At 43.8% G+C, this 24350-nt stretch overlaps 1 protein-coding gene across 1 annotated transcript in view; it reads right to left on the reverse strand.

Annotated features, from left to right (window-relative positions):
- Positions 1-24350, reverse strand: part of cux1a (cut-like homeobox 1a) — a 436348-nt gene that overhangs the window by 75215 nt on the left and 336783 nt on the right. Inside the window, exons 18-21 of the mRNA XM_085965092.1 lie at positions 13878-13979; positions 11453-12267; positions 9777-9863; positions 8548-8713 (exon numbers count right to left, since the gene is read on the reverse strand). Of these exons, the coding sequence (XP_085821218.1) occupies positions 8548-8713; positions 9777-9863; positions 11453-12267; positions 13878-13979 (1170 nt within the window). The remainder of the gene's footprint in view (positions 1-8547; positions 8714-9776; positions 9864-11452; positions 12268-13877; positions 13980-24350) is intronic.

A 24350-nucleotide genomic window follows, 5' to 3' on the forward strand; every position in this document is an offset into this window, starting at 1 on the left:
GGGAACTGCACACGATGATAAGGGGAACAGAGAGCTCGGGGAGGGGTTGTAGGGTTGGAAATGTTTACAATGATAGGACAAGCCAATGCCATGAAGGAATTTAAAAAACAGCCCAGAGTGTTTTACAGAGGTGAAAATAATCTAAAATACCGAGACGTGAAGAGGGAAAGGTTAGGTGACTGAAAGTATGATCAAAGAGGCAGGTTTTAAGGAGACTTTTGAAGGAACGGGAAAAAAAAAGAACTTGCTATTTCTATAGCGCCTTTCACAACCTCAGGAAGTCGCAAAGTGCTTTAGAGTCTATGAAGAGCTTTTGAAGTGCAGTCACTGTTGTAATGTAGGGGGAAAGGTAGCAAAGCAGTAGGGGTTAAGGTCGAGTGTTCCAGAGTGCTGAAGGTGCTACAACCGAAAGTGGAGTTAAGGGAAGGCGGGATGCAAGTGAAACTAGAATTGGAAGAATGGAGGGTGTGAAGAGGAACATAGGGTGGGCTGAGGTTGTAGGGGTGGACAGGGGCGAGGCCAAGGGAGTAATTTGTGGATGACAACAAAGATTATGAAATTGATGGGGGCACAGACCCAATGAAGGTCAGTGAGCACAGGAGTGATAGGGAACAGCAGTGTGGGTAAGGATGCAGCCAGTGGAATTTTGGACAAGTTGCAATCTGTGAAGGATGATTAACTATTGAGGGCCAGGGCTTCTTTATGAGTATGTTACTCAACCTCTTGTTGCTTTGGCAGGTCAGAAAATGTTAGCCATCACTATAAACTATCTTAAGGAGTCAAATCATGCTGGCAACAACGTTTTAAAAAGAGTTTAAACTATAACAGTTCATCATGATTGTGTATAACCTACACCCTCTTTTATTGATTATATGTCAGCTTGTACAATCTTAGTCTTCTCTCTAAGTGAAAAACTACCCACTATTCAACCGATCATGACAGTGTTTAAAGAATGAACTGACACCATCAGAAAGCAGTCCAATGCTATTGTAATGCTTACTGTATATGACAAGGTGCTCATCTTAAAACTAGGATACTTTTTTTACCTTCTAGGAATGCACGTAGCATTCGTAACAAAATAGACGAGTTAATGGCACAAATAACTACATATGGGTATGATCTTGTGGCCATTACAGAAACATGGCTGCAGGGTGACAATGCCTGGGAATTAAACATACCAGGTTATTTAACGATCAGGAAGGACAGGCAGGAAGGAAGGGGCGGTGGGGTGGCTATGTTAATAAAGGAAGGAATCACTGTAATACAGAGAAATGATATTGGGTCAAAAGATCAGGATAATGAAACAGTTTGGGTGGAGGTAAGGAATAATAAGGGGAAAAAAACACTAGTGGGCGTAGTCTATAGGCCTCCGAATAGTGGCAACTCTGTTGGACGGAGTATCAATCAGGAAATAGTTGAGGCTTGTAATAAGGGAACATCTATAATTATGGGGGATTTTAACTATCATATTAATTGGACAAATCAAATTGGGCAGGGCTGCCTTGAGGATGAATTCATTGAGTGTATTAGGGATGGGTTTCTTGAGCAGTATGTAACTGAACCGACCAGGGGGCAAGCAACCTTAGATCTGGTCCTGTGTAACGAGACAGGATTAATTAAAAATGTCCGAGTAAAGGATCCCCTTGGAATGAGTGACCATAACATGGTTGAATTCCATATTCAATTAGAGGGTGAGAAGGTTGGATCTCAAACAAGCGTGCTAAGCTTGAATAAAGGAGACTATGAAGGTATGAGAGCGGAATTGAGTAGAGTGGATTGGGAAAATAGATTAAAGGGTAAGTCAATACATGATCAGTGGTGTACATTTAAGGAGTTATTTTACAACTTCCAAAAAAAAAATATTCCACTGAGAAGAAAAGGGTGTAAAAGAAAAGACAGCCATCCGTGGCTAAGTAAAGAAATTAAGGATAGTATTCGACTAAAAACAAGGGCATATAAGGTAGCCAAATCTAGTGGGAGGATAGAGGATTGGGAAAACTTTAAAAGACAGCAAAAAATAACAAAAAGATTGATTAAGAAAGGGAAGATAGATTATGAAAGTAAATTAGCAAAAAATATAAAAACAGATAGTAAGAGTCTTTATAGTTATATAAAAAGAAAAAGGGTGGCTAAAGTAAATGTTGGTCCCCTAGAGGATGAGACCGGGAAATTAATGGTGGGAAATATGGAGATGGCAAAAACACTGAATGAATATTTTATATCAGTCTTTACAGTAGAAGACACTAAGAATATCCCAACACTGGACAAACAGGGGGCTAAAGGGGGGGGAGGAGCTAAACACGATCAAAATCACTAAGGAAGTGGTACTCGGTAAAATAATGGGACTCAAGACGGATAAATCACCTGGACCTGATGGCTTACATCCTAGGGTCTTGAGGGAAGTGGCGGTAGGGATTGTGGATGCATTGGTAATAATTTTCCAAAACTCCCTGGACTCGGCAAAGGTCCCGGCAGACTGGAAAACTGCTAATGTAACACCCTTATTTAAAAAGGGCAGTAGACAGAAGGCTGGAAACTATAGACCGGTTAGCCTAACATCTGTGGTAGGTAAAATTTTGGAGTCCATTATTAAGGAGACAGTAACAGGACATTTGGATAATCATAATTTAATAGGACAAAGTCAGCATGGTTTTATGAAGGGGAAGTCATGTTTGACAAATTTGCTGGAGTTCTTTGAGGAAGTAACATATAGGGTGGATAAAGGGCAACCAGTGGACGTAGTGTATTTAGACTTCCAAAAGGCATTTGACAAGGTGCCACACAAAAGATTATTGCTTAAGATAAAAAATCACGGGATTGGGGGTAATATTCTGGCATGGATAGAGGATTGGCTATCTAACAGAAGGCAGAGAGTTGGGATAAATGGTTCATTCTCAGACTGGCAATCAGTAACTAGTGGTGTTCCGCAGGGGTCAGTGCTGGGTCCCCAACTCTTTACAATCTATATTAACGATTTGGAGGAGGGGGCCGAGTGTAACATATCAAAGTTTGCAGATGATACTAAGATGGGAGGGAAAGTAGTGAGTGAGGAGGACATAAAAAACCTGCAAGGGGACATAGACAGGCTAAGTAAGTGGGCAGAGATTTGGCAGATGGAATACAATACTGGAAAGTGTGAGGTTATGCACTTTGGCAGGAAAAATCGTAGAGCAAGTTACTATCTTAATGGCAAGAAACTGGAAAGTACTGAAGTACAAAGGGATCTGGGGGTCCTGGTGCACGAAACTCAAAAGGTTAGTATGCAGGTGCAGCAAGTGATTAAGAAGGCCAATGGAATGTTGGCTTTCATTGCTAGGGGGATAGAATATAAAAATAGGGAGGTATTGCTTCAGTTGTACAAGGTATTGGTGAGACCGCACCTGGAATACTGCGTACAGTTTTGGTGTCCATACTTAAGAAAGGACATACTTGCTCTTGAGTCAGTACAAAGAAGGTTCACTCGGTTAATCCCGGGGATGAGGGGATGGACATATGAGGAGAGGTTGAGTAGATTGGGACTCTACTCATTGGAGTTCAGAAGAATGAGAGGCGATCTTATTGAAACATATAAGATTGTGAAGGGGTTGAATCGGGTGGATGCGGGGAGGATGTTCCCGATGATGGGTGAAACTAGAACTAGGGGGCATAGTCTTAGAATAAGGGGCTGCTCTTTCAAAACTGAGATGAGGAGGAACTACTTCACTCAGAGGGTGGTTGGTCCATGGAATATGCTGCCCCAAAAAGCTGTAGAAGCTGCATCATTACATAAATTTAAAACAGAAATAGACAGTTTCCTAGAAGTAAAGGGAATTAAGGGTTACGGGGAGCGGGGAGGAATTTGGACATGAGTCTCGGTTCGGATCGGTCATGGCCCTGTGGGTAGCGGAGCGGGCCCAGGGGCCGTGTAGCCTGATCCTGCTCCTATTTCGTGTGTCTAATTCTGTTAGATTCAGGAGATGGTTCTGTGATAGTGGATTGGCGGTTAGGATCAGATCAGCCATGATCTTATTGAATGGCGGAGCAGGCTCGAGGGGCCGATTGGCCTACTCCTGCTCCTATTTCTTATGTTCTTAGACCAAACACCCAAACTGGTTTTAATGCAGGATGCCAAGACGTAATAGATTGTGCGTGGACCTATGACAAGTACCAGTGCTTTGTATGCCTGCATTCAGCAGGTGAGGCATAGTGTTTTACTGAGAACTTTCCCCTCCTTAACTCAGGAGCACTGAAGCCTTTTGTAACACAGAAACAGAAAATGCTACAGTTCAGAAACAGACCATTCGGTCCAACAAGACGTACCAGTCTAATCCCACTCTCCTGCTTGCTTCTCATACTCTTTAACATTCCTCTTTTTCAAACAACTCTCTCACTCCCTTTTAAAAGTACTTATGGACTCTGCTACAGTAATGGTTGTGACAGAGATTCCACATTCTACACACCTTTTGTGTAAAGCATTGATCTCTAACCTCCTCTTTAATTCTGGTTATGATTTTGTTAAATTTCTGCCCTCTTGTTACCATCACATTGACCAGTGGAAGCAATCTACACTATTTACCTCATCATAACCCTTCATAATCTTGAAGACCTCTATCAGGATCATCTGTTAACCTTCTCAGTTCTAGTGAAGAAAGTCTTAGGCCTAGACATTCAGTATAGCCACGTTCGGGGCGCTGCAGTCGGGCGGCCGCTAAAGTTTGCGCCCGGCGCAAGTTCGCGCCACCTTCGCCGATATTCAGTCGCATCGCCCCAAGAGGTTGCTGCTGCGCTAAAACAGGCGATGCACGACTATCATTAGGCGCTAAGCCGGCGGTCCGGGGCGATACCCCCGAGGGCGGGCGCAGTGCAGGTGCGGCGAGTTGCTCATTGACGGCAGACACTCTGGCGCCGGTGAGCTCTTAAAGGGGGCTGGTGTATTTCTTTTTTTTGAAAGGCCGAGACTGTTCGTTTTGTGTTTTTGGAGGGGGCTTCTCTCCATTAGTTTGTAATGTGGGAAGGGCAGAGGTTTCCAAGTAATAAATGTTCTTAAATCGCACTGCCCATGCTTTATTTTGCAAGTCCTGGTTGCCCTGCTCAGCTGAGGGCTTGTGGAGCGGCTACATTCATCTGGTGACATTGGCACAAACCATTCCCTGAGAGGGGGCCTAGAACCGACGTTCAATAAGCCGCCGACGGGCGGCCTTTGCACTTTCTGCCTCCCTCCTGTGCTGGTCCTCCTCCTCCTCCTCAGGTGGTCCTCCAATCTCTAGTGGCAGTGGCTGAGTCCTGCGGATAGCCAGGTTGTGCAGCATGCAGCACACGACCACGAAATGGGAGACTCGCTCCGGCGAATATTGTAGGGCTCCACCGGAACGATCCAGACAGCGGAACCGTTGCTTCAGGACGCCGATTGTTTGCTCAATGATGTTCCTGGTTGCTTGATGGCTGTCATTGTATCCCTCTTCAGCAGGGGTGCTGGGCGCACGGAGCGGGGTCATCAGCCAGGTACACAAAGGATAGCCTTTGTCCCCGAGAAGCCATCCTCGTGGGTGAGGCTGGGCCTGGAACATGTCTGCCACAGAAGTCTGGCGCAGGATGACGGCATCGTGGCTGCTGCCTGGAAAGCGGGCATCGACAGCTAGGATGAGCTGCCTGTGGTCACACACCAGCTGGACGTTGAGCGAATGGTAGCCCTTCCGGCTGCGGTAATCCTCAGCATTCTCCAGAGGTGCCCGCAAAGCCACATGCGTGCAGTCAATGGCGCCCTGCACCATGGGGAAGCCCGCGAATGCTGCAAAGCCCATTGCACGCTGTTGCTGCTTGACAAGGGCCATGGAGAAGGAGATGAACTGACGTCTCCTTCTGAAAAGGGCATTGGTCACCTGGCGGATGCAGCAATGCACGGCGAACTGGGAGATGTTGGCAATGTCCCCAGTAGCGGACTGGAAGGAGCCGGTGGCATAGAAGTTGAGAGCCACCGTCACCTTCACTGCCACCGACAGAGACGTCCTGCTCCTCAGATGTGGCTGCAGATCACCGCCAAGCAGGTGGCAGATCTCAGTGACCACCGCCCTTCGGAATCGCAGCCTCCGAACACACTGCTCGTCAGACATGTTCAGGTAGGAGAACTGCTGGCAGTATACCCTGGGTGGGTAAGGCCTCCTTTGCCGACACCCGTTGCCCCCTCTCCGTCTGGCCATGGCTGCCACTCTCTCACGGCGTCTGTGAGCCCTTTGAATGCAATGGAGAAGGCCAGCGTTTGCACCCATTGCAGCCCCCATTATATGTTTGCAAACAATGATATGACACTGAAGGTGAAGACAAGTGGAAAGCTGTGGCCTGAAGCCACAAGTACCTGTGCGAGTGTTGAGCCAAAGCAGAAAGCTCTCTACCTTTGTCTCTCTGCAAAGATCCGTCTCTCAAAAAGGAGTGCTGCAAAATGGCAGCCTTTTCTACTGCAGGAGGTGTGCCCTTTAATTTGCGCCCCCCGCGCCCCGCATCGACTGAGAACCGTTCCCCTCTACCAGTCGCTAGGGGCGCCAGGCGCACAATAGGGCGTCGCCGCTGAATTTCCGGTTTGGGGCGCACAAAGGGCGTTGCATGAGGAAATGACGTCAGGATCTGCGCGCGCAGCTGAGCACGCGCAAAGACTTTGCGCCGCCGCTAAATCTTGAGTGAAGTTGGGGAGAGGCGCAGATCGCGCTGCGCCCGGCCGCTAGCCGCCTAGTGCCCAACATCTCCTCCTCCTAAGGCGCTACCGGCTGGCGCAAGTAACTGAATTTCTAGGCCTTAATTTCTGAAACAAAAACCGAAAAATGCTGGAAACACATAGCAGGTCAGGCAGCATTTGTGGAAAAAGGAAAACAGTTCATGTTTCAGATATATAACCCTTCCTCAGTACTGATAGAGAGTTATAAACTTGAAACATTGACTTTTTAACCTTCTTCCACAGATGCAGCATGACCTGATGAGTGCTTCCAATATTTTTCATTTTTTTCCCCCCAGATTTCCAGCATCTGCAGTGTTTTGATTTATTCCCTAATTTATCAAGTTTCTCTTCCTAACTGTAACCCCTCATCCCCAGTAACATCCTAGTGAATCTACACCACACTTTTCCCACTGCTGTTATAACCTTCCTATGATGGGTACCCAAATCTGCAACACATTGGCCTAGAGATTCGGGCAAAAAAATCAGCATGCAGTGCCCACGCCTGAAACAGGTGGTCAGCTCTTGGCATATGCAAATTAGGGGCCTAGCAATTGTTTGAGGCCCCCACTGCAAGACTGGTTTACCATGAGGCAGCCCTTAAATCCATCTATACTATTCACCTCAACCACTCCCTGTGGTAGCAAGTTCCACATTCTAACCATTCTCTGGGTAAAGAAGTTCCTCCTGAATTTCCTATTGGATTTATTCATGACTATCTTATATTTATGGCCCCTAATTTTGGTCTCCCTCACAGCAACGACGTCATCTTGTATTTATATAGCACCTTTAACGTAGTAAAACGTACTAAGGCACTTCACAGGGTTAGGGTTATCAAACAAAATTTGACACCAAGCCACATAAGGAGATATTAGGAAAAGATGAGCTCAGAGAGGGCATGAGGGGAGATAGGAGAGAAACTAGACAAAGATGCAAGTTCAGGGCTAGGGCAGGGGGAAACCTTAGAGGAAGTTTGGCTTGGTGGACGAGGGGAAGGGAGGGAAGTGGCAGAGGCAGCTGAACGGATGGTCTCAATCTTAGTGACAAGAGAAAACTTTCTCTACGTCCAACGTTTTATAATCTTAAAGACCTCGATCAGGTCACCCCTCAGCCTTACCTTTCCTGGAGAAACAAGCCCCAGACAGTTCAATCTTTCCGAATGGGTATAACCTCTCAGTTCTTGTATCAACCCTGTAAATCTTTTTTGTATTTTCTCCAGTGCTTCTATATTCTTTTTAATATGGAGATCAGAACTGTGCACAACACTCGAAGTGTGGTCTAACCAAGGTTTTATACAAGTTTAACATATCTACTCTGCCTTTCAATTCTATCCCTCTAGAAATGAACCCCTGTGCTGTTTACTTTTGTTTTAAGGCCTTATTAACCTGCATCGCTACTGTTAGTGATTTGTGTATCTGTACCCCCAGATCCCTCTGCTCCTCGACCCCATTTAAACTCTTATTTTCCAAGGCGTGTGTGGCCTCCTTATTCTTCCTACCAAAATGCACCACCTCACATTTATCTATAATGAAATTAATTTGTCAATTACATGCTCATTCTGATTAGAAGGAACATTTTCACACAAAGGATAATTGGAATGCTTTGCCACTAACAGTAATCGATGCTAAATTGATTAGAACATTCAAAACGTTTTACTAGTTAATTAGCTAAAGAAGAAAATTATGAAAGCGTATAGGGAGAGAGCAGGTAAAATGGGACCGTTACATTATTAAGAAATAGTTTTTAAACTAAAGGCTGATTATATTCCCCATCACTCTGGTTATGTGAACAATGACGGTGGTCACACCGTTGTAGAAACCTGCAATGTTTTAATACTGTACATACACATGGTTTCTCTGACCTACCTTGCCCCGGTTGCTGGACCTGGGATGGAAGAACGCTCTGTCCCAGCTCACCATTCAGCCACAGCTGCATGCGAATGAAGGGTTCTCGACCTTTCTGAGTCAGTTTACTCCAGGGCTTGGGCCTAGACAGCATGTCACTAACACTCCCTTGTGACAGACCCAAAACCTAAAAACATTGAGCAGGGCATGGCAAAGAAAAACAAGAACTTTGTAAGTAATTGTGTTTTCTCTTAATTTTCTTTTGACTTTGGTGATAGAAAATAAATGCTACAGAGTTTTACATTTATAAACATACAAAAAGCATCCAAGTGTTGAAAGTCATTTCAGGGATCACAAGTTATTTCGAAGAGTTACTGATCCAGATTTCAGAGTCACTGGTGCAGACAGCTAGAAGGAAAGCATCAATTTTCGAGCAGTAATTTGGACCACTGCTGTTATTTATCTCTGACTCCCGTCACTCTATTTTCCATACTGTTTTCTTGCTTTCAATAATTTCATTTTTTTTTCTGCCTCACTTGTGTTTATTCCTTTCTTGCCTTTTTTAAACTCCCCTTTCCCTTCCTTTCTTCCGTGTACACTGTGTTTCATTCACTTATTAAAACAAAACCTAGATAATGCTCCAATTCGCCATTTTTGTGGCAGAAAATGAGTTCTATTGTAGAACAATCTATATAATAATGTAAAACAGTATCACTCAGAGGGCTGTCAGGATCTGGAATGTTGGTGGAAGCTGATTCCATCAATAATTTTAAAGGGAGTTGGACGGTACTGGAGGATGAGGAACTCACAGGGTTACGGACACAAAGCGGTGGGTGGGACTAAACACGCCGGCTCTTTCAAAGAGGCAGCACAGGCCCGACGGGCCGAATGGCCTCCTTCTGTGCTGTACGTTTCTATAATTCCATGATTTTCTAGTATAAACTGGCTCGTTGATATGCTAAAGGACAGTTCTACTTATTTAGACCCTAAAACCAGTAGATCCCAGACTGCTGACAGCCTCAATTTGTCCCAGCCTCTCCATTTACCGGAATAACAGAAGATACTGTGCTGAACTTGGTGTGATGTAACACTTTACAATGGCGGACTCTGACCACATAAAGCAAAATAGGTAAGAGTGTGTTAGCCAGGTCTGATTTCACCATTATAAAAATGTTTATACAATGGTTCTGGGCTGCAACTTTTCTTTTAACAAGAAGATGGACTTTCTTAAGAATTAATCAGAGACTTACCGGTGTTGCTCCAGTGCAGAATGCTCCACTGTAGTCATTTGATGTGGCCGGTGCGGGGCTGAATGGTTGTGTAGTCAGACGTAACACCTGAGTGATGACAATTAGAATGATAAATAGTTCCCTTCTAAGTGTTATCACACTGGTGCTATGACATTGTTTGAGAAGCCAGAACCATTGTATAATGGAAACCACACCTTCTGATGTGGGAACATGGAAGCTTGTTTCTCATAGTTCCACATTTATGTAGCCATATAAAAAGCCAACTCAATTAGAAGTTATAATCTGCTAAACTTGTATAAAGGTTAGTTCTTGGCCAGCAGTAAAATATACCAAAACGCTTTCCACTTTGATGCTGAGCCTAATTTATTTGTAGAGACAGATATTAAATCTTGGCACTGGCTATGGCCCATTCTCTATTTAACCTACAGAAATCTTAGAAACAAGTTGGATGAATATGGATGGCAAACCACCATTACATTTCAGTTAACCTAAGACAATAATATTGCTTTTTCCCATTTGTTAATGGCAACTCAAACTATAACTAGTGCCAGTGTCTTGGCTAAATGGGCTGCAAAAAATAAATCTTTTGGCCTCAATGTTTAGGCTATACTGCCTTTGAAGAAGTATTACAGCAAGTGTGGGGCGTGTGGGTGCACAACACAGTAAATCTTGACTGCAATCTGCAATAGTACAGACGCTTCAATCCCAAACAGTGCTACATTTGTACAAAGTTTAGATGTGGTTCTCACAGTGGCATTTTTGGGCACTAGTGTAAACATTCTGAAGTAGGGCTGGGACTGCACGCACACCAAGTGTAGAACAGTGTAAAGATGGAGAGCATTGACAAATAAATAGGCTGCTGTAACTAAACTGTTAACAGCATCATTCTTTGCAAGCTATCCAAAGATTTTTCAGTAAGGATATTATCTGATAAGAACTGAAAGAAAGTTTTGCACCAGAATTACAAGGTATGTAGATATGAGAGAATGTAAAATGGGAAATGGCGACCAGGTTAAAATGCTCATTAGAAAACAAACTGCAACAACCCCCACTAACATGGAAGTAATGTTACCTTTGAAGTTGGTACTTTGTTTTAAAAAAAGGTCTGAGATAATTTGCATTTATATAGCGCCTTCAATGTAGTAAAATGTCCTACAGCATTTCAGAGAAGTGCAGTACGACAACAAATTGACTCTGAGCCAAAGAAGGAGACATTAGGACAGGTGACCCTGGTCAAAGATGTCGGTTTTCAGGGCATCTTAAAGGAGGAGAAACAAGTAGCGAGCTGAAGAGGTTTAGAGAGCGAACTCCAAAGCTTAGACAGCTGAAGGCACGGCCACCAATGGTGGGCCGAAGGAAGTGGGGGATGCACAAGTGCCAGAGTTGGAGGAACACAGATCAATGAGGAACAAGTCAAAAAATTTGGATCAAGATTTGTGGTGTAAATCTGAACCTGCATAATACTGAGCATTAAGGAGCTTAACATACACAGCTAGAGTATTCGGGATTGCTCATTTTGTACTAGCCTCTGTCTGCTTATGGAAATGGCTTTTGTGCTCTGAATCCAAGTTATAAATGTTGGGAGGAAGCCTAAATCCTAACAGTACACATGAAATTTTAATAACCTGCCTGAATAAACTATTTTAAAAACAAGATGCTTTTTAGGAATCATTTACCTTTTCCCCGAAGATCCTCTGGCAGATCCCATTCTTGGCCAACTTTTCCTTCACCTGTCGGGTCAGCTCGGCTGTGTCCACCTCCTGGTACATGTAGATCTCATACTGCTCTGGTGTTAGTGGCGGTACAGAGGGCTTATGTGGTTTTGAGATAGGGATAAGAGGTGAAGAAGGCAGGGGGCTGCTTTGTGGGGTCACACTGCTACTAGCGACCACTGTGCCTAAATCAGATGCTTGAGAGTATGGCGACTCTGCGTTTTGCCAGTCCTTCCAGTGGTCCGAGGAGGCAGGCCCTTGCAGTGGGTTTCGCTCAAGTCTGCTTGGATTACTAAACCTTTCTCTCCCACTGCTAGCTTCCTCCACTCTTCCATCTTCTGAAAAGACTGAATTTCTTCTGTCAGGGCAAACTGTGTTCCACCACTGGTCCCTCCATATACTACCTCGTCCCAGCTCATTTTTAACTTGCTTAAGCATATTGTGCGGTGTGTCTGCTATCCCATGGTGCTCGGAGGAGCACGAGTCATGCAACAATTCTTTTTTAAACCCATGAGAAGTCTGTGTCGCATTGTTACTGGAATCCACCGTGGAAGGCTTTTTCATGGCTATTAGTGAGGAAGAGAATGATGATGAGGAAGATGATGCTACTTTGGACGAATGGAGGGCCAAGTCAGCTTGAGCAAGTGGTGTTGGCTTCGGTGTCGGCTCAAGGCCTGCCTTCTGAGCTTCCATCTCACGCCGGGCCTGTTCCAGTATTGACCAAATTGCTTCATCTGAACCGCCACTGCTAGACGTACAGGGTGGCTGAGTTGAATCAACTGTAACATACAAAACAGAAAACAGTAAGTGTGACATTCAAAAACTTCTTTTAACTGGCAATTTTACAGTGGATCTGTTCTCAGATTATTGCCACTGTGTCCGAGTTCATGGCATGAGGTTGTAAAATAAATTATATTAATAAGGCAAACCTGCCAGGGGAAAAAAATGTGAAAATTGCACCTAAGATTTAGGTCGTCTTCATTTTCTTTCGAATATCACCACAAATCCAAATCGCTAGAAAAGCATGAAGACAACGCTTAATTAACTTCAACATTTCAGAAAGGCATCCTCCATATTGTTAATGTCAACCAATGAACCTCAGTGTGCCGGCCTCTAATGTAACACAAACCGACAACAGTGTGAAGAGGTTTGTACCTTGAGCAGAATATATATATTGGAAAGCACTTCTGCAAGTGAGATAATAAACTCCCATTTCATAATACTAAACACAGTTTCTCAGTTACAGAAGTGCTTTCCAACTTATATTTTCTGCTCAAGGTACAAAACTCTTGGGGGGGGAAAATTTGTTTGCTTTGCGCCTCCCGTTAGCGTCCTTGGGTGCAAAGCAACTAGCGCCCGGGCGCAGCGATCTTAGCGCCGCTCGCGAAATTGACCAGACATTTTGCGGCGGCGGCGCTAAACACTACCGCCACAATCTCCTGCACCTGCAGATCGTGACGTCAGTCGAGTGTGCAACGCCCCGGACTGGATACTGAGTGGTGCCCCCTGCCTTTCCGCCTGCCGCTAGCAACGACAGGTTGAGGGGAACGTTTTGCAGTCGGGAAGGGACTAGGGGGGGGGGGGGGGGGCGCTATTTAAAGGCGACCGCTTCCTGCCTTTTTTGTCAGCGACATTTTTGCACCACGCATTCTGAGAGACAGAGAGAGACTTCTAGAGAGATTCAACGCTGTGTTGAGGAGTTTTGGGTACTGAGCAGCACTTTGCAGGTTCATTTTGATTTGATCTTCCTTGCATCGATTTAGAAGAGATTATGGAGGCTGCACTCAGAGCTCTTTTCCTGGGCTTCTTCATTGTTCTTTCCAGCAGATTTGATGTACAGGTCTCTCCAGGCCGAGATTCAATGAGCAGGGTGTGGATGAAGAGCAGGATCGACCCTCCCCTTTAAGAACTGGCCGGCGCCAGTGTATCTGTGTTCCGTTGCTGACTGACATCACATGAGCTTCGCTAGCGCTCTGAGGTAGCGCCTCGCTCCTCGGCGTTAGTGCCTTAAGAGAGGTGTGTAGCGCCTGATTTAGCGCTCCAATCGCCTCCAGGGGCGATAGAAGCCAAGTTTGCAGTCGGAGGCAATAATTAGCGCCAGGCGCTAAACTTAGCGCCCGGACAATAATTGCGCCCCAAAAGGGGCGATACCGAATTTCTCCCCCTTAGTACTGTGTAGGTTTTTGTTACGCAAGAGGCCAGCAGACTGAGGTTCATTGGTTGACATTACAATATGAAAGTTGAAGTTATATCCTGCTTTGGTTTTGTGCGTAGAATGCTATGCTTTGTACAAAAACTTCTCAGTTTCAACACAAAAGATGTCTCAACCCCCAATATCGAAGGGAACAATGCAGTCCCACCTGTGTATCCGTGATTTCAGTGCACTCACCGGTTTTTTGCACCTGCAGTTCTCTCTTGGCCTGTTCTAGAATGGATTTGATGGCTTCATCAGAACCGGTCTCAGGGGTTCGGATACGCGTAGTGATGTTGCCTAGAGACAGAAACATTGCAAATTAAGACTGAGGAGAACTTTATAGTCAGCACAATACACTGGGGTAAACAGGTATTTATAATCTTTCCATGCTTCCATATACTAGCAACTAACTCGTGAAAGATATTTTAAGAATAGACTTTGACCTGGTACATTATTCTTTCTAACTATATAAAAAATACTTTAAAAAGTTGTATTAACCTACTTTTTCTTCAGTTATGCACTCACTGCTACTATCCATCGTCACAGTCAGTTAAATGTTGATTCTTTAACAGAACCTCAGCTCAATTAGAGATCTGACTTTCGTTTTAATACTTTTGCTGAATGTTATCCTGAAGTCAGTAGAAGGTATTTTCTGTGACTTACTCAGTTCGGTTAGAGATTAGACTAACTCTTTTTAATGGCCTAAAAAAAAATACACACAGAAATGTGTATGTGACACAGTCTGGCACCTGAGGTGTGACAAACACCAGGTGCATGCAATACAGAGTGCGGGGAATGTTAATACTGATTGAGTGTGTGTGTGTGTGTGTGTGTGTGTGTGTGTGAGTGTGTGTGGGGCGGGGGGGGGGGGGGGGTAGTTAAAAGAGAGTGGGAGACTTGCATAACATTTACAGCACAGAAACAGGCCATTCGGCCCAACTGGTCTGTACTGGTGTTTATGCTCCACACGAGGCTCCTCCCACCCTACTTCATCACTCTACCAACATATCCTTCTACTCCTTTCTCCCTCATGTACTTATCGAGGTTCCTCTTAATACCGGAATGTAAAGTACTTTCTAACCTGTGCACTCTACCTCTCTAAGGCACTTTAGATCAGGAGTGGACCCTGTTATTTTCAAAAGAAATTCTCGATCTCTATTGTGCAGTGATCCTTTTTCAAATATCTCTCACGTGTGTAGATCCCACTTCTAATGTCATTCTGTTGCTCACTATGCCTCCACGTGCAGTGTGTGGAACTCCTGTGTTGTGTGCCCTTCGGTCACATGCTTGGCCTTGTGTAGAAGGCACAGGACACGAGACTTCTCTGACATCCAGTTGGTGGAGCTGGGCCAAGGTCACTCAAGGTCATTGTAAATCCAAGGGTGACAACTGCAGAACCGAGTGTGAACTGGAGAATAGCAGGAAAAGACTGGAAAAATCTGGACTATTCAGCCTTGAATGGCAGCATCTGAGAGGAGCGTATATCTGGAATATTATTTTGAACAAAACTGCAAGAGTAGGACAAGGGGACATAGGTTCAAATTAGTAAACGGTAAATTTAAGACTGATATCAGGAAGTTCTTCATCACACAAAGAGCGATCAAAAAATGGGGTGAACTCCCAGATCAAGAAGTGGGACAGCAAACCCGGGCATCATTTAAGAAGATGCAGCAGTGAGGGGACTGTAGAGTTTCCCTGTCTGGGTGAATGATGATGGGATGAATGGCCTCCCTCATTACCTGCCTGCTTTTGCCCCGACCCTGTCGACTGCAATTTTAAATTGTAGGCACCAAGGACATCCAATCAAAGCTGGTGGGGTTCTTGATAAAATATGGAAGATTAGGTCCCAATACCATCATTGAGAGCTTGACTGCAATATTAACCCAGGCCTGCAAACTCCAGTCAGCAATTCTTACACATCTCGGAGAGTGATTGCAAAGGGGTGAAGTGTGCAACCAGAGTCCTCTGTAAATGGCCAGTCTTCCTGCCAATCAGAAGCACTTCCAGCAATTACCGCAGAAAACAGAATTTACCTAAAATAACACCCCCATAGTACTTTCTTTTGGATTAAAAACCCAACAACAAAAATGTTTTCAATTGTTATTGGGATAATGTATGAAATAACAATACCTGACAGGGTTTCTGGGATTTCCTGCCCAATATGAAACAATTAGTGATTCACACACCCACAGCAGCTACACAGATAAAGCTAAGGGCAGATCTCCTGTGGCGTTGCTCGCAGTGCGTCAGGATTCACTGTTCTAGGACAACAGGGGGCGTTTACACCCTGTACAAGATAACATCACGGCTGCTGATTCAAATCAACTAAACACATCAAATTCCATTTTTATCAAATGATACTCTGGGATTTTAACTGGTGCCATGACTATTACTGTACTCTGTGGAAACTGTAAATGAACAGACTTTATATTGTACGTATACCTCCTTTACCTACATTCTTAATTTTTTTTAATCCCTTACCAGTTTTAAATATGAGAACACACAGCAAGATGTTCCAGTTGGAGGTAAATATCTCATGTTTAACAGTAGCTGGTTGGGAGAGTGGAGTTTGGTTGTACTGGGGACTGTCCGGACTTTAATAGCACTGTGAAATAGTCCTGAAGTTTGCAGTACTATAGTGGGACAGTTAAAGTGTGGCAGTCTGGTAATGCTGTGGTTGGAGATCCTGAGATTTGACAAAATTGTGGAGGGTGAACTTAAGGTTCGGCAGAACTAGTAATGGAATGTGGGATTTTAGCTGATCAAATGTAAATCAATGAAGGAGACCAGTGGCCTGACAACACTGCGGGGTGGGGGGAGGGCATCCCTGGTCTGGCAGCACGGGGGGGGGGGGGAGGGGGGGTGTCCCAGGTCTGGCAGCACTGGGAGGGGAGGGGTGTCCCAGGTCTGGCAGCACTGGGCGGGGGGGGGGGGGGGGGGGGGGAGGGGAGGGGTGTCCCAGGTCTGGCAGCACTGCGGGGGGGGGGAGGGGAGGGGAGGGGAGGGGTGTCCCAGGTCTGGCAGCACTGGGGGGGGGGGGGGGGGAGGGGAGGGGTGTCTGGCAGCACTGGGTGGGGGGGGGGGGGGAGAAGGGAGGCAGCACATGTTTGTAACTATCTAACAGATCGCTGTAAGCATTCAATATGGTGTTTTGTGATTGGCTTTTCAAAGTGAACCACTGTGTCCTCTCGGTCTATCTGCCCCACTCTATCTGTGTCCTTCTTTCCGTGTCTTTGTCACTATTCCCTTCCGTTTGTCTCTGTCCCACAGATGTCAGTAATGAGACAGGTTCCATTTTCTATCTATCAACACCACACAGGCGATAAACTGGTGATAACTAAAAGCTTTCTCTTAGCATTCATAATTCAACTGATTTGAATTTTAAAAAGTAATACGGGTGAAGAAAGACACTCGATCTGTCTTATCTGTGTGTGTCTCTCTTTCAGCCTAGTAGGTTTTCTGACGTTTATTGTGCATATAATTTGAACACCAACTAAGGCTACAATAATTGTTTAATCAGCACACTGAGTTAATTTGTTCCTGTTTCTCTTCCTCACACATATACATGTATTTTTTAATATTCAATATAACTTTTACATAAATAAAGCTTTTGAAATTTGTCCTCCAGCTTTAAAATCATTTTGAAGAACAAAATAGATTTTGTTAAAAGACAGAAACAGGTTATCATGATGTAGCGTCAATGCTGACGATGCATCCTGGGAAATGGCCCACTGCACATGCTCAGACTGAAGGACATGACCGGCTCCCAGTCACACATGATCAAGTCTATGCCTTGGCTAGTTTCCAAGTACAACATTTATTTAAGATATTGAAAGACATAAAATATCAATTAATAATTACAATCAAATCATCGTATAATATTCCAATTTTTGATTTTTCTTTAAATTGTTTAAAATGTTATTTTGTACACAAGAATATTCAGTTGCGGAGCAAAGTGACAGTTGAAATAGTTTTCATAAAGTACTTGACTGATTCATAACAAACCGTGATGGTGAAATGTTGGCATGTTTAGAAAGGGCATTACCATTGTGGCATGTTGTCATACAGGTTTTCAATTATGCATTTGTGACACAGGAACTAAGTATCATATGTACAGGAAGTGTGAGTTATATATAAGATTTTTACTAAGATACTGGTCGATCTCCAATGTGCACTGCACAAAGGAAATCAAGAACATGTGTGGGTCGTCAGGTTAGAGGGCAGAGAGTTATTGGAACAGGCATGCAGACGTAATTCAGTCATATGTTCTGTCTTTAATTTAATTTTTTAAAATATATTATAGCTAAATAGCAATTTGAGAAGCAGAAGAGTGGAGTTGGTGAAAGCATAGGGGTTTCTCTGCAGTATAGGCTGAGGAGCAGGGAGACGCAAAAGTGAGGTGCCACCACTGGTGGAAGCGTGACCTGTTTACATACAATATTTCCATTATATAGTCCTGTGGCCTTATAATATAGTGGTTGCATGCAAATTTTGAATCTATAGATAGATGTAAACAATGATTTGTTTTCAATTTCTAAATGTTAACAATGGGACAGTGTTTCTCCAGACTGGCATACTTTCTGTCATTACACTGGCCCGGATTTTGCGGTGGCAATGATGGCGAAACTGTCAGCGTTCGCTGAAAATTACTCCTCTGAAACTGACAGAAACTTCAGGATTTAGCGCTTGCGCAGATAAACGTGGAAATCCTGAAGTTGCGGTCAGTCACTCCTTGCTCCGCCACAGGTTGCTCTGTGGAATTCCCCAGCGCCGGCAATCAATTCAAATCACTTGAACCAACGAAAACTTCCCCTTTTACATAAGAACATAAGAAATAGGAGCAGGAGTCGGCCATTTGGTCCCTCGAGCCTGCTCCGCCATTCAATGAGGTCATGGCTGATCTTCTTCCTCATCTCCACTTTCCTGCACTATCCCCATATCCCTTGATTCCCTTAATATTAAAAAATCTATCGATCTCTGTCTTGAATATACTCAACGACTGAGCCGCCACAGCCCTCTGGGGTAGAGAATTCCAAAGATTCACCACCCTCTGAGTGAAGAAATTTCTCCTCATCTCCGTCCTAAATGGCCGACCCCTTATTCTGAGACAGTGACCCCTGGTTCTAAACTCCCCAGCCAGGGGAAACATCCTCCCCGCATCTACCCTGTCAAGCCCTGTAAGAATTTTGTATATTTCAATGAGATCACCTATTATTATTCTAAATTCTGGGGAATATAGGCCTGGTCTCCTTAATCTCTCCTCATAGGACAATCGCCCCATCCCAGGAATCAGTCTGGTGAACCTTCGTTGCACTCCCTCTATGGCAAGTATATCCTTCCTTAGGTAAGGAGACCAAACCTGTACACAATACTCCAGGTGTGGTCTCACCAGGGCCCTATATAATTGCAGTAAAACGTCTTTACTCTTATACTCCAATCCTTTTGTAATTAAGGCTAACATACCATTTGCTTTCCTAATTGCTTGCTGTAATTTCAGTAATTCATGTACAAGGACACCCAGGTCCCTCTGAATACCAACATTTCTCAATCTCTCACCATTTAAAAATATTCTGCTTTTCTATTTTTCCTACCAATGTGGATAACTTCACATTCCATCTGCAATGTTCTTGCCAACTCACCTAATCTGTCTATATCCTTTTGAAGCCTCTTTGCGTCCTCCTCACAGCTTACTTTCCAATCTAGCTTTGTATCATTAATGAACTTGGATACATTACACTCGGTCCCCTCATCTAAGTCATTGATATAGATTGTGAATAGCTGAAGCCCAAGCACTGATTCTTGCGGTACCCTACACGTTACAGCCTGCCAACCCGAAAATGACCCGTTTATTCACACTCTCTGTTTTTTTGTCCATTAACCAATCCTCAATCCATGCTAATATATTACCCCCAATCCCATGGGCCCTAATTTTGTGCAATAACCTCTGTGGCATGTTATCGAATGTTTTTTGAAAATCCAAATACACCACATCCACTGGTTCCCCCTTATCTACCCTCGTTACCTCAAACAGATTTGTCAAACACGATTTTCCTTTCATAAATTCGTGTTGACTCTGCCCAATCCTATTATTATTTTCTAAGTGCCCTGTTACCATGTCCCTAATAATAGATTCTAGCATTTTTGCCACTATGTCAGGCTAACTGGTTTATAGTTCCCAGTTTTCTCTTTCAAATTCAAATTCAAATTCAAATCGCTTTATTGGCATGATAAGGTACATCTTATGTTGCCAAAGCATCAAAATACATTTATGGTTGAACACATAAACGCAGTTCTATTCATACAGTGTATAAACAGGTATATAACTCTTTCACTCCTTTCTTGAATATGGGGCTACATTTGCTACCTTCCAATTCGCTGGTACTGTTCTAGATCTGGGGAATTCTGGAAGATCAAAACCAATGCAATCACTATCGCTGTAGCCACCAACTTACGATGGACTATCACTGTTTAAAAACCCCCTAAAACGTTATACCTTGTTAAAAGAGGCGTAACTGGATTTTTAACAACTTACTGACTGCTGAACAATCGTTCTGGTCCTGAAAAACTAATTTTATGTGTGTAGAATGTCAAATTTTTCCATTAATATAATTAAGAATTTCAAGCTTTTAATATAATTGTTTTTAAAGTTTATTTATGACATTTCAGCTTCTACCTTTATCCTATGTGTATGTCCCAATCTTTATTTTGCTCTCTGTTAAATATATTAAAAGTAAATTATAATCTGTGCATTTTACTTCCTGGTTTGCTGTCTGTGAGAATTCTTTAATGTGATTGGCTGCTTAGCCAGCTTGATGACATTACTGTTGCTGATCGCTGGGGCTCGCTTGATTTGGCCCCAGATTCAAACAAAGGTCGGAAGAGCTGAAATTCATGCCACTGAGAATACTAGATCTTTGTGGGCAGCTTTCTTCTTGGTCAGCGGTGAGTGCCGTCACTTCGTCGCTGACCACAAATTCCGGGTATTACATAAAAGTTTAGTTAAAAACCTACTAAACCTGATTGTCCAGTTTGTATTAATTTCATTTTCAAAAACACACAAACAGAAACACCATTTCTCTTTTCCTCTGCTTGTTTGTAATTTGAACGGCAAATAAAAAGTGCAGTTGTGTGTAATCAGTCCTACGGTCATCTTGCAGTGGGACCCTGCCTGCTTCTGTTTCTCTCTCACTCACTCACTGGCTCGATTTCTCTTTCTCTCTGTTTAAACTTTGCCTGAATAGAGTAATAGATGCTGTTGGAGGCTGAGAAGAAAGATCTTTCCAGTTGGACTAACAAAATTCCACTACTGCAGTCTGGGAAACTGTGCACACTGCGTATGTCCAGACTCTGGGATCTGCCTTCAGCTTACAGGGCAACAGCTCGCAGCAAAAATATCAAGTCCAGGATTTTGAGGGAGCAGGAGACCTTCGGTAAAAATATTAATGAAGGTACTCAGACACAAAAGGCAATGTTATAGTTCTGTTTAATCAGCTTATTCTGAAATATTTGAATGTCCTTCTTAATGTTGAAAACCTTGTTTTGGACATAAGGCATTTCAGTGATTGCAACAGTCCACAAGTTATCCCATTAAATTAACATTGGTGTCAGGGAAAGGAGTAGTATCTTCTACTCATCGTACTCTTTCCCTTCCCCATCTTAAACAAAGTAATATATAGTGGAAAATATTGTTGAATTTGTTCCTCACGGAGAGCCACCATTTCATGTCTCTTTCTCTCCTCAGCCTCGCTGTGATGTGATTACAGGAAGAGGCTGCATTCCTCCCTCAGCATCTCCATTCACTCCTGAGCAAGTCACTCAGAGCCCAGTCTGGGAGCTGATCCAGAGCTCTCCCACTCCAGGAAAGCACATACTCAGCTGCTGAAAGGCTTTCCTGGGTCAGGTGGCTCCAGACCAGCCCCAAGCACTGGCTCCCATTGAAGTGAAACAAGTAATGTAACCCACCCTGTACCATATATCAGGCAATGGAGAGATGAAGTGATGATTCGTCAGCGGGCAACAGATTTAACAATATCTTCCATCAGGTATTTTATCTATTTCTTTTTTAAATTCAGGGATTGGCAAAGTACTTTGAGCAGAAATTGTGCAGGAGTTTATACAGAACAGAATAATTTAAGACCAAGAATACTCTTCCAATTCTGTGCCCCTGACTGCAACAAATGCTGCCTCATTCAAACCAGGGCTTGAAAGCCTGTTTGAGATTAGTATCTGCACTATTTACATCATTAATATTTTTAAAAAGCACCTTTCACGACACACCTGAACATCTGTGGACCTGTTTACTGTGCAAAGTACTGCAGTGTTATATACTCATCCCCAAACAATAACACACAACAATAAATCTGATGTGCAACTCGTAGCTCACTGCAGGTTCTTTAATGACTGCATACATAAGGGTTTGAATTGTGCACTGATGCAACTCGATAGGCAATTACCACACACAGGTGCAAGACTTCACATGTGGCTTATATACAGCTGCAAACTAAACAGGATTTTACAGTAATTAAAGCACATACAGAGTTACACGATTGTAGGTCAACCTCTGACTCCTCAGGAATTACAGCCATGTACCTCATTGCCAGTTATTTGTGGCTCTCTATAATATAGCCACGTCATTTTTTTTTTTTAAGTACCTGGGCGAATGTTGTGTCATTATTCCCCTCCCTACCACTAATCAGACAAGAAAAAAACACTGTCCCTGCAACCGATCACATCTCAGAAGTTCACAAGACTGTTCAGAAGAATATCTGGTCCTTGCGGAATTCCAGCACGATTGGCTTGCCATTATGCTGCTAGGTGAAGTCCTGAATCCATAATCTTCTGATCCACAGGTGAGTACGCTATCAACTGATCAATCTGACACAGCAAGCAACTTCAACCAATCAAATCCCAAAGTCTACTGCTCCATCAGCCTCTCTTCAACCAACCACATCTCAGAATGTCAACTAGTCCAATCCCAGGGCCATCTCTGCAGTATCATTTCTAATTGGTATAGACACAAAAAGCACCATTCAAAAAAAATGTCTCTGGCATACAGCCATCCTGTCCCACCTCACTATATTGTCCTAAAAATTAACTTCATCACAGAATTAACACACAAAACTTCAATTGTTCATTCACAAATGAACCACAAACTTAGCTTAAACCTTCCCAATTCCACTTTCTAATCACTCAATCATGCTTCTCCCCAGCACAAAATCTATAACCTCAATCCTGGATAGATACTCCCACGCCAGCAGACAGCAGCAAGCACTCTGTTCCCTGCCCCTGCCTGTACTCTAGGGTCCAGCATCCAAAGATACATGCACAGCAGACCAAAAGTATACACGTTCTCTGTGTTCTCCTGCTCCTTCCGTCCCTCCCACAGCTCTCCACACAGTATCGTGGGTTTGCTCCTAGCCTTGCTCTACCAGTCGGGCGCAACCCTGGGCCTGTCTCTACTCCACTCCCCAGGCCAGAGCCCGAGCTCAACTCAGAAAAAGAGACCTCCTGCCTCAGACCGCCATGGATCCAATGGTTTAACAGGACTCACTAATCTATCCTAAGCAAATGATGTAAATGGGAAACAAAACTGCAAAAAAAATTGTAGTTGATCACATAGTGAAAAAACCCAGTGGAAGCAGATCAGAGGCTGCAGATCTGAGATTGTTTCACTCTCCCTGTCAGTGTCTCTCAGCATCGGAATGTAGGGTTGTTCACTGTATTTTGCATTCAGTTCATCAAAGGCCAGTAAAAGCACTGGGCTGCAGCACCACTGTGCTCAGGGACAGTAAACACAATCAGCCAGGATTCCCTCTCTTCAGAGATGACAAAATGTGTGAGGACCAAAGTGAAAAAAACATGGAGAAAGTGGAAGAGTCGGGCTTTCCCCTGCTCTGCGAAGGACCATTCTGCTGTAAGAGAGTGATCTACCAAAGCAGAGGCAGAAAGAATCAGATAGCGGAAGAGAGACTTTTCCCTCCACTTCTGTCTGTGAACAACAGCACAGAGATGAACTAAAACTGACTAGGCTGTAATGCTGAGACACCAATATAAGCTGGATTCAGTGTAATGTAGGTGAAAGTTTTTAAGATTGGCTGTGATATATAACACGCCCTGTACTGTAGATGTTTGGTGGATTTCTCGGTATTATAAATCTCGGCTAATAAACTATGCAGCATTCATTTTGTCGCATACGTGTTATGTATCGGGCACGTAGCAGGTAATTCTTCACTGAAAACAACTAAAATGATGACAATACACTGCAGCTATTTAATAACTGATGTACTTCAGTGGCCACAATATCAACAGGACACTTCACGAACATGGTTTTGATATTAACAAAGATGACACTTTTCACATGCCTGAAAATGCCTCCGAAACACGCCTTGGGTGTGCCAGGGAATTAGATGAAGTTTTCTGTAATGTTCAAGGCTTTGTTTCCCACTCATTTGAACAGGCACATTTCTTTACGTTCCTCTCCCCAGGGCTGCTCTGCAGTGAGCTCACCGAGAGAGCCATTGTGGTTCCCGTGCCCACCCTTTCCTGACGAGGACCATTCTATTGTCACAAAGAGCTCCATCACACAGACCCACTGAAAGCAGACAAAACCCATTGCAACTGCGGCAGCCTGATTTATAGTGACAGGCAGCCCTAGGACTCAAATCTGCC

Source organism: Somniosus microcephalus, chromosome 22 (assembly GCF_052327205.1).
Source record: "Somniosus microcephalus isolate GS21.2 chromosome 22, FLI_Smic_1.0, whole genome shotgun sequence".
Lineage (NCBI taxonomy): Eukaryota > Metazoa > Chordata > Chondrichthyes > Squaliformes > Somniosidae > Somniosus > Somniosus microcephalus.